The sequence below is a fragment of the Carya illinoinensis genome, chromosome 6 (assembly GCF_018687715.1).
Source record: "Carya illinoinensis cultivar Pawnee chromosome 6, C.illinoinensisPawnee_v1, whole genome shotgun sequence".
NCBI lineage: Eukaryota > Viridiplantae > Streptophyta > Magnoliopsida > Fagales > Juglandaceae > Carya > Carya illinoinensis.
Genome location: NC_056757.1, coordinates 5,368,185 through 5,379,742, shown reverse-complemented (window position 1 = coordinate 5,379,742; position 11,558 = coordinate 5,368,185). Strand labels below are relative to the sequence as shown.

At 33.5% G+C, this 11,558-nt stretch overlaps 1 protein-coding gene and 1 long non-coding RNA gene across 3 annotated transcripts; both read left to right on the top strand.

The window, feature by feature from the left end:
• The first annotated feature begins 1,208 nt into the window (after positions 1-1,208).
• Positions 1,209-5,378, top strand: LOC122314152. 2 transcript variants are annotated; one of them, XR_006243622.1, is made up of 4 exons: positions 1,209-2,049; positions 3,092-3,307; positions 4,120-4,260; positions 4,992-5,378. It is a non-coding gene; the product is annotated as an uncharacterized LOC122314152 (long non-coding RNA). The 2 variants fall into 2 exon arrangements; XR_006243621.1 differs by having other exon boundaries at positions 1,210-2,049; positions 3,085-3,307.
• A 1,881-nt stretch (positions 5,379-7,259) lies between these two features.
• Positions 7,260-9,355, top strand: LOC122312919. Its single transcript, XM_043127593.1, has 2 exons — positions 7,260-7,416; positions 8,835-9,355. The coding sequence occupies exons 1-2, from the start codon at positions 7,359-7,361 to the stop codon at positions 9,131-9,133; spliced, it is 357 nt and encodes a 118-aa protein (XP_042983527.1). The 5' UTR covers positions 7,260-7,358; the 3' UTR covers positions 9,134-9,355.
• Positions 9,356-11,558: the final 2,203 nt, after the last annotated feature.

The following is an 11,558-nucleotide window of genomic DNA, read 5'->3' as shown; positions in this document are numbered from 1 at the left end:
TTTCATTGGGCATCCTCTTGTGTACTTAATGGAGCTTGCTTTAATGACTTTCTTCTATCACTTTCTAACCCCCTATTTTGTAATTAGGTTTAGTGTTGCGCGCATAATATTTGAGAACACTGGTGCTCATAACCAGTTCAAGTATTTGTGAATTGAGAATCCAAAAAGAAAAAGGAAATTAGTAGATAAAGTATTAAGCTATTCAATATTCCTTACTAAGATCTATATCCTAAAGAGAGAGATATACTTGGACTACAAAAATCAGCTTATAAATAAATAGAAAAATAATTTATACAAATTTTAAATAAATAAATACTCTATAAGTCTTTGTAAAAAAATAATCTGATTTTAAAAAGGCATAATAAAATTATTTTTCATCAGTAAGACTTATTATTTTATAAAATATATGTTTATTTGAAATTTTTATGTAATATATATAAACAGATCTCTCTTTTATGAGTTTTATTACGTACAAGTAAAGTCACGTATTAATCTATATATCAATACTGATTTTTTCATATTTAAAATTTAAATTAACATTATTTTTAATAAAATTTACTTTTTAACCAATTATAATAAATTGATACATATATTAATGCCTAATTATACTTACAACTAAAATTTTCCATCGCTCACTCACTCTCTCAAGTCTTGCTCACAAAGTTTCCTGGTGCTTACAAAATAGAGATGAAATAGCGGGCAGGTAGCACAATCAAATGGGCTTTGTTAGATACAGTTGGCAAATGCAGTCGGCGTGCAGTCGGCTGTACAGAATGAATAAAAAAAATTATAAAAAAATTATTTTATATTCAGGGGGACCTACATGAATAAAAAAAAGTTATAAAAATAATTTTTTTTCATGTAGGTCCCGTATTAATTCACTTTTTTCTCCACGACTGCACGCTGACTGCAAAAAATATTTCTCCAATCAAATATATCTACTATCTATTATATATATAAGGAAAAATCTAATTGTAAATATAACTATGCATTAATATATGTATCAATCTAATATGATTGATCAAAAAATAGATTTTATTAAAAATAATCCTAATTTAAATTCTGATTATAAAATAATTAATATTAATATATAAATTAATATATAATTTTACTTATACTAAATAAAACTCTATCTATAAACGCGAATGTTATATAACCCGCTGACTTTTCATATTTTCCGTTTTAATCCCTCCGTTTTCCTTTCATTTGTCAGCACTTTTACGTTTTTAACCCGCTGTGTTTTGGTCTTTTCTCTTTCGTCTCTTTCCATCTTCTGTTTCCTCCTCTCTCTGACCCCCACTCGCTTCTGTTTCCTCTCAACTCAGACCGCCACACCCTCGCCGCCGGCGAAGCAAAACAGAGACACCACCGCCTCCATCAGTGAAGCACGGTCTCTCGCGCCGGATGTCTGACCCGTGGTTTAATCCTCCATCCTCCTTTCCAACCTCAATCCCGCATTCCTCCGGTCTCAGCCCGACGAAGACGAAGAAGGAGACAAAGGCAGAGAAATCCCATCCTCCATCTTAATGAGAAACAGAGGTGCGTGAAGAAGAACACCGACGGATCTCCTCCGAAGAAGCAGTAGAGGTGCGAAATCTTGAGTGGGAAATTCTATTAGCTGCGAATATGAGGTTAGAGAGGGAACTTGATGCGGATTCGGACTCGTTCCTAGCAGCTTTTCAGGGTGAAAGTGATGCATATACGGCTGAATTTGATGCCGTTTTCAGGCGAGTTGTGGAGATTGAAACAGGTAATCCTCCGGCGGCAAAAAGGTTTATGGAGAATCTTCCCTCTGTGGAGTTAACGGTGGAGGAATTACTGAGGAACACTGTGGTTTGCGCAATTTGCAAGGATGCGATTGTGGTGAAAGAGAAGGTGAGGCGGCTTCCGTGTTCTCATTACTATCACGGGGACTGCATTGTGCCGTGGTTGAGCATAAGGAACACCTGTCCCGTTTGTCGGTATGAGTTGCCCACCTAGGATCCTTAGTAGAGGGCTGGTGGTCGTGGTGGCGGTGGCGAGCTACGTCCTGAGGGGCTGGGCTTGCAGGTTAGCTACTTGCTTAATTGTTTTATCTAAGTAAATACCTTTTTTTTTTTTTTTTCAGATACAGTCTCATCTCTTTCTGAATTGATGAGAACGAAGCTTGAAATGGTTTTTAATTTTTATATAGCTATTTACATATTACTATTAAATATTTTCTTTGTTGTCGTGGAAAAAAGCTGCCTTTTAATGACAATTTGAGTTTTAGTGGTGCTTCTGCGCCGAAATTTGTACACAAATTGAGATTTGATTGTGTTCATTGAGAGAAGCCTTTGATTTGTGATTCAATTGCTATGTCCATCTGTGTTGTTGTGCCCGTGGTCCTATTATCATAGTTAACCAGAGATTCTTAAGCTGCTTATACCAATCTTGTCAGTAGTCTCTCAGCAGCTTGTTGGAGTTGCATTGGAGCTTCTCTCCCAAATGACTTAGGTTATGGTTTGAATAGTTGTTAGGGAAAATTGCAGCTATCCACTCCAAACTATAGGGGTTTATGCAATTTATGGATAAATGATAAATTTAGGCCACCAATGTCTAATATTAATTGACTTTCAACGTCCATCCCAGTGTTCAAATCAGTGTTCTAATACGAGGTTAGAGCATAATTGAAAGGAATTTCTGGCCAATCATCTCCTCTGCTCCGCCCTACTGGAGTTCCATCTTTTTTTAACAGCAAAAATAATAATAATTTAGACTCAAGAAATTTAAAATATATTTTATATAAAAAAGTAAATCGAAAGATTTGAGGGGAAAAAAGCAGGAATAATGGCTCTGGTCAAAAAAGGGTCACCATTGGGTGGCCTGATATAGGCCATCCCATGGTGGCGAGGGGGTGGGATGGCCTCCGATTTGGACACCACATGATGGTCCAATGTGGGCATATACCCAGATTACATATATTATAACTCCTTTAAATGTTTTCAATAGCTTCATATGATTTTAATATCAATTTATGGGTTACATGGTGCTGCACCATGGAGAGCCAAAGAAACACACAACAATAAAAAAAAAGGAGTGATTGACGGGGACACAACATGCTAGGGAACAGCACGCAAGTTGTGGTCTGTGGTCTGGTGACTTTCGGTTAAAAAGAAAAAGCTGAAAGCAACAAGAAGAAGACACAAGAAGTTGGAACGGGAGCACACGAAGCATGTGGGGGCATAAAGGCAGCAGCTCTTGGCCTTTTGAAAAGGTGGCAAAGTTTTCAAAATAAGCAGGAAATTAGAGCAGAATCTGCTAGACAGTCAGTGTCAAACTTGAAAAGGTATAAATTTTGTAGAAGATTCAGGGGAAAGCATTTGTACACACACACACACACATCTTGTATTCTTCTTGATTTAACTTAAAGTTGATGATTTTGTATAGTTCTTCATTATCTGTAAATGAATTATTTGTTTCAAAGTATATATCAAGAAATAAATTTTTATGGTTGCAGATGAAGTATGAGGGGGTTAGAACTGTGACCCATTGCATCACATATATATTTCCAGTGCTGGGTTTTTTAAAATTTCTTTTACTTATTAAAAAAATAGGGCAAATGTGAAATGGATATCTATAAAAATTTATATAATAATATTGTAGTAGTACTTGTTATACTCTGCAAAACGATATAGTGGGCTGTCTAATCAGAATACTTTAACTTCTATTGCATACCTCAACAGCATTTCTTTCATTTAGCATAATTTACCTGCTATATTCTTGCTATATGAAATGTCATGTACTGTGTATAAGAATGTGGTGTATGAGATCTCATATTACTTGGGACCCGGGAGGGAGAAGTTCAAGCCTTTATAATAATTTTAAGGGGTTCCAATCATAATCTCAACGAATACTTTTTGAGTATGGGAACAGATATGATTTGTTCCAATCACATCTTTGAAGGCCTTGGAATGATGTTTGCTGCAAATATAGGTTAAACATTTATATTGACTATATATGGACATTTATAGTGACTGCCATTTAATCTTAAGAAGTAAAAGACAGTTAGAAAATTATTTTTTCCTATCCCAGTGTTATTAATCATGTATAAAGAGAGATTAATGAATTATGAATTTTCTGCTGGTTATTGTATGACAGGTTGTGCCTTGTGCTGTCCTTGCCATTCTTCTCCAACCTTATACTATACATTTTCGCTTAACTCGGGTCCTTTGGGCATTTGGTGTGTATTTGGAATCTGTTTCAGTGCTGCCTCAGCTACGTTTGATGCAGAATGCAAAGGTTTTAGCTCCATTCCTGTCTCTGCATGCTTTACATCCAGCAGCTTGTCATCTTCGTATTATATAAAATGATAGGATGAAAGTACTAATATATTTAAAAAAAAAAAAAACTACTTAATGATTAAAGAATTTAGTCTCAGTTATAATGCCCTTAAAAGGGTCATAAAATGATTTTTATGCTAGCTGGTGATGCGTTCCTAATTTTCATTGTCTTTTAATGATTAAGCATTTAGGTCTCAAATTTTGAAATAGTTTTGTTGATTTCGTTGGAGTCGGTTGCACCTTTTAGGCATTGGAAGTTGTGTCAGCTGCCAAAAAATAGACGCTATTTTCTATTTTAAATTGTAAAATCTTTAATCTGGTGTGGGCTTCCTACACCTGTTTGAGTTATTTTATTTTATTTATTTTTACAATTCTCCTTAACTAAAGAAGATTGGTTGGATATTTGAGCCGTGCTAAATTCTCATTTCTCTCAAGATTATTTTTTTGATTACAGAATTTTGTGTCGTGTCATTTGTTCTGTACTTCTTAGCATGTCTGATAAGTGAATTAGGAAGGGAAATGCTATTGCTAGAAAGTAGTAATTTGGATTGTCCCGAAGCAAATTGGTTTAGAACTTCAATACATTCCAGTGAAGTACTGTTGGATTAAACATATTTTTGGAGTTACACTAGATTCTTTGAGCCCTGAATTGAATGGAATCCTGAAATTTGATTGCTCCTCTTTATGTAGTAGCAGGTCACAATCATAACATCCAAGTACTGCATTTAAAATAATGGATCATACAGCTAGGCGCAGAGGTGGATCAACTCCAAAAGCAGCCCCACAAAAGATTCAATGTTCTCTCGATTAATGCCGTGAATGAAGACACCACATGACATCTACATGGATAACCCCCAAAACTTTGTAACCACCATCTGAATGACCAAGAAAACAATTCCATGATATTTTGTTGTACAAGGAAGAAACTATAATTTGAATTCCCACAAACTTGCTTTATTTCCCAAATTTGTTTAAACCTATGGTTTGTTTAAACTTATTACTGTCTGGCTTAATAGTTTGTAACTGGAATTAGATTATTATCCTTTAGCCAATCATTACGTTACGTTTTGTTTTGTACTTGTTTTTTTTTAGTTGTACAGCGCATGCTTATATTTAACAACTTGTTTTTCATTCAATATATAATTAGCATATATATTTTGCTTCCATTGTTGAGTACTGAGTGGGCAAGGCAAAAGAGGGTTGAGTGGTGAGCGGCAGTGTGGCCGGCGTTGTTGGCGGTATCGCAATGGTGAGCGGCGGTTGAGAATTTCAGGGAAATAGAACGAGGTGGGCGGCAATGAGAGGAAGAGAGGTCGAGGGAGGGAGAGCAATGGTAGGAGAGGCTTACCGATGTGGACAGAGGGCAATTGAAAGAAAGAGGGATGAGTGGGAAGAGTAAGAGGGAGACGCGTGGTGGTGTTCTGCAGAGAGTTGGGGGCATTGGACATAGAAGACGGGGGATGGGATGAAGAAACAGTGGTAAGAAAAAGAAAAGAAAATTAGGTTTTAAGGTAAGTTTTGGAACGACGTAGTTCTGGAGTTTTTTCTTTAATAAAATTGGCCTGGGTTGGGAAAGAACAATGGTTAGGCTTGGCTTATGGCCCGTGGGTGTACAATCGGCTGGGTCATGATATCTTTGCTATGGGAACGGCTTTCGTTGACGAATAAGAGCTAGAAATAAAAATAGAAAAATAATTTAGTTTTAAAGGGATTACATATAAATAAATTAATAAATGACATAATTTAATATCACATGTTAAATTATAAATTTATTTTGTCGGAAAATAAATATAACAGATCACATAAAATGACATCATTTTATAAATTTATTTTTATATAATTCTTTCATATCTCTATGTTAAATTGTAAATTTATTTTGTCGTAAAATAAATATAATAGATCACATAATTGACATCATTTTATAAATTTATTTTTATATAATTATTTCATATCTCTGACATTGAACCCCTGATATGTATAAGTAAATCCAAACCATCTTACTTTCCCATTGAAAAAAGCTTATATTAAATATCATGCCCCCTAAATGAATATACTTTTTATTTAAAAAAGAACCCTATAATGTGATAGATACCGTATATATCTAAAATCCTATAAAATGAAAACTTCATATAAAAAATAACAGTACAATGAGCCAATTATGGTGTAGAATGATTGAAATAAAATGATAACACTCGGTTGATGCAAAGCTGAGCCAAATATTCTAATTTATGGTATCCGTTAAATGAACTAAACTAAATGTATCAAGGGATCGTTTGAGGTTGAATTAGGAACTTAATAAGTGTTTAAATAACTTTAAAAGCTTTTTAATGATAAAATTATATTATTTGAGTGTTGTATATTAAAATATTTTTTAATTTTAAATAAGTTAAAAATTACATTTAAGAAAAAGTAAAAATTAGATTTTGATATTTATCTACAAATGTACTTTAATATATAATACTAAAATAACCTTTGAATGAGTAGAAATATACAGAAAATTGAGAGAGATAAGGGGGTAGAAGTTTCGAGAGAATTTTTTTTTTTTTTTTTTTTTTTGGGGGGTTATTGTGGGGGTTGGGGGAGGGGGAATTACGGGAAGGTGAGAAGGAAAGGGGGAGAGAAAAGGGGTGTGGGAAAATGAAAAAGGATGGTTCGTTCGTGATATATATAATTTTAATTAGTTTTCTTTTAATTCAAACTTCATCCCTTCGTGAGCAAGGTAAAGAAAAATATTAATATATATATATATATAAAGACCTGGGGACGACTAGCATTCCCAACCAACGTTAATTTGGCTGTACACTGAATGCCGGGTCTGATTTGGCTATGTATTTTCCATCAATATTGGACCATATCAAAATGAATGGAATCTTCATTTTAGATGAAACGTGTTGCAATTGATCACTCGTACATTGACTTGTAACAGTAGTACTACAGATGACGTGTGTCCGTGATCTGTACTCGATCCATCGAAACAGTCTATAAAAAGGCTTCCATCTTCTTCCACACCTTAACAATATAGACCTAGTACTACTTGATCAAGGGAATAGAACGACAATGCAGAGCTTCAAGATAGTTGTTGACGCCAAGATCCCGCAGGTCGCCATGAATCCTGGTAATTTCTCTGTCTTTCTTTCTTTTCGATCAGTTATAAGCGTGCAACTTTCTAAATAAATTTAACTTTTAAATATCATTTCTATCGTTTTTGTAAAGAAAATAAAATTTAAGATTTTATAGTACATAGAAATCTTCTATGTTGAGACATTTATAGGGTTCTTTTTTCTTTTTCTTTTTTTAAAGAAAAGTGGGGTAAAAAAAAAATAATGCTAATGTCTTACATGCATGGGCACTTTTCTAGTAAAATTAACTCATGCGAGATTTCAATAATAATAATAAAAAAAATTCACGCAATTATAGGAACATATATAACAAAGAAATGATCAGTGTTTAGAAGAAAGATGAGAGAAATATAAAAAATTAATTAAAGATATTATCAATTACATACGATCCATAAAAGTTTGATATTTCCCCTTGACTTAGGTTTAGTTTGGATATAAGAAGTGTTTCATCTTATCTTATAATTAAAATTTTTTCTAATTTTCATACAAAATATAATAAATAATTCAATTTTTTCAAATCTTAAAATAATAATAATATAAAAAATAATATTCTAACAATATTTTATTTAACTTTTATCTCAGCTCACTATCAAAATGGCATCTTAATCAATTTATCCTAACTGTAGCCTTTTTCCCCCTTAATAAAGATTGGAAGATTTTATTTGGAGGCTTTCTTCTACTAGCTAGGGGCCTTAGCGGTTGCCTAGCGGAAGAATCAGCTTTAGTTATATATGATAGAGAGTAAGGGCTCGTTTGGACACTTGGAGCATCTCATGGTTTGAATTAATAAGATCTTTTTATTGAGTTTTGAGAAAAGAGAGTTAAAAAAATTAAATAAAAATATCCTAAAGTATTTTGTATTTAAGTGGTATTTGAAAAGAAAATTACGAGAAGTTTTAAGAATTTTAAGAATATCAGGTAAAGAGTACTAAGGGTTCATTTGGACACTTGAAGTATCTCAAAATTTTGTAAATAAAAGTAAAATTATTAGAATTAAAAATTTTTATTGAATTTTGATAAATGAGTGATAGAAATTTAAATAAAAATATTATAAAATTAAAAAACTGTTTGAATATATTTTTTTAATTTTAAAAAGTTATATTAATTTGTGTTTTATTTTGAAGTTTTTTAAATTTGTATTGATTTTTGTATTTAAATAATGATTAGGTAATGATTAGACGAAAATGATGAAGATTTAAAATTAAAAAATGTTTCGTGTTTGAGTAATTTTTGAAAAATAAATTATGATTGAAAAAGTTTTAGAATTTTAAGAATACCATGTCTCATCTTTGTGTTGAGACGTCCAATGTTAAATTTTTAACATATCTTCATAAAATTCTAACATGTGATAGATTTATTTTATCTTATCTCATCATTAAAGATTCTGATAACAAGGTACCTTCTGCAATACTAGATGTTTCTGTTAGGAAGAAAACCAACAACAAGGATGATAAATACAAAGTGAAAGCCAAGGCTAAGGGAATTTTGGAGGGCTATGTCTCTAAGATGAAAAATGCTTTCAAGGATGACACGATTCGTTCCAAGCTTAAGCCTGCATTTAAGAAGGAGATTGAAGAAGCCATTGGCCATTTGAATGGGTGGTTAAAGTACGTTCAAAATCCGCAAGCAGACGACAACGAGATAAAAAAAAATATGAAATTGAACAAAAAATACTACGAAGACATCATTGCAAAGATCAAAAAACTTAAATAATTGAGCAGCTCCACTTGATCAAGTTAGAGATGACTACCATATATGTAGTCGATCTGCTGAATGGAACTCATACTAAAGTTGAAATGATATTAATATGTTGCCACTTTGTTTGTCGGACCTTTTAATTGTACTAGTTTTAATATTGTTGGTGTGTTTAAATTTGCACGCAGTAGTACTATTCGATCGTTACATGTTATAACATTTGACATTTTTGGGGTGAAATTTTTGGTTATTGTTATATATATGTTGGTGTATTTTGATCTGAGAGTGTTACAGCTTGTTTGGGAGGAAAGAATGGAATGGAAAAAATAAAATAATTTTAAAATATTTTAATATTTTTCTTGATTGAGAGTTTCATAAGAAGGAAATGAAATAAGAATTCCGATGTTGTTTAGATATTAATAGTTAAGAATGAATAAAACGAATATATATAATGTTTTCATAAATTCTACATCACATATCATAATCCATCGTGAAATTGCAGTCAAGATAAAAACAAAACAAAATAAAAGAGAACAAAAGATAGAATATACAATGCGTCCATTTTCATTTTAACAGAAGTCCGAAAATCTTGAAATCCTCTTTACCTTTTAAAAATGTTTGGATTTATAAGTATGAAATGCTTACTTGAAATTCACAATTAATTTTTAGAATAACAATTAATTTTTAGAATAGGTTACCGGTTTAAAATTTTATTTTAATGAGATCCGCAGCCCCGTGTTTCAATGAAAGGTCTCCTTCACGTAGTTGCCGCAGCCACTTCTCTTATAGCCTACTGCACCTCCACGCCGTGATAAGCCTCCATTGCAGTAGAGTACCGCTGCCTTTTTCCCCCACGGAAGCCCAACCGAGAACGTCCACAGCACGAAACCTACCTGTCCAGAACAAAACCACCATGTGATAGCCACTACACAGCCCACGCGACTTAACAACCACGATCCCAACGTGAGCTACTTTGCACCTTCACAGCAGCCAACCACCGAAAACCTCCTTGCACCACCACCTCCTAGGCCTTTTCAAGCCACCAAACAACCTTCTCGGTTCTCTCTTCACTGCCCAACTAGCCTCTGTTTTTAGCAACCGTAACAGAGCGCGTAAGTCCCTGTTTTAAAAAAGAGAAACATAGCAACTTTGGACACCACCATAGACCCACGTTCCCCCCTTTGTCAGGCATCTTTCCTCGCCGGAAATGGCCACACCACACGGCCACAGCTTGTCGTAGTACCCCCTGGACCAGCGTACGTAAGTCCCTCCCGCTCTCTCTCTCTCTCTCTCTCTCTCTCTCTCTCTCTCTCTCCGCCGTGAATGACAGTTCTCTCTCCATCTTTCTCTCCCCGTACTCTGCCGCCACTCCCAGCCACCTTGTCATCGCTTCGTTGCTGCCCTCACGGTGAGTCTGTCACACGGTGCCCCCTGGTGACTATTAGTTTCATCCGAAACATTGCTTGTTCTTTTTCTTGGTCGTATAGTCTCCAATAAAGCCTAATAACAGATGCAAACTTGTGTTTTATTTTTTTGGGCTGGGGGTTACCTTGGATCAAATAGACTTTGTTTACGTACTAGGCTTGTTGTTGATTTGGGTTGGGTTATGTTAAATAATTATGAAGTAAACATGTCTGCTATTGGGTTGGACTAAATTATTTTGGACCTGGTAATATATTTTGTTAAAGCAAGTGTTATAATAGTTAAGTGTGTTGAGCTTTATTTTTAAATAGACTTGTCATTGGGTTGGAATTAGATCAAGTAATTGTTAATATGAATAAATTTGGAAGGTGATGACACTTTAGAGTTACGTGAATTTTAGATATTTTCTAGGAAAAATAGGATATTTTGGTATTTCAAGTTTAAAAGTATCAAAATATGTGTTCTATTAAAAATTTACAAAAGTTACGTGATTATTTTTTTAGGTGATGATTAACATTTGTTCGACACTATTGCGGAAAAATTCTAAAAAGTTAAATAGTCTAGATAAGCAGAGTTTTTATGCTAGAGTTTGCATAAAAAGAAAATTGAATTGAGGTTGATTCTATAAAAAATGTGCATGATATGTTTTAAAAAGAAATTTGAAACAACTTCAGTATTTTTTCGGCATTACTCATGAAATTTGTATAAACGAGGAAAATGTTTTTGTCATGACTGGTGTAGACATTAGCTTATTTTTGACATTTTGTTTCTGAACTATGCAAAAAGAGCGAATATGAAAATTTTGTGCATAATTATATGGTGATGATCTAATTCTGTTGTGTTTTGAATATGTTCTATACTCTGATATGATATGATGTGATCTCTAAAAACTTTTGGTATGACATTTAGTTTATGTTCTATTCTGACATTACCACATGTGTAAAACTGTAGCCTCTGTTCGGTTTGGTTTCTGTCCTTAGGTCATGGGCTTGGAGTTGATATCAATAAGCTACTAATATTG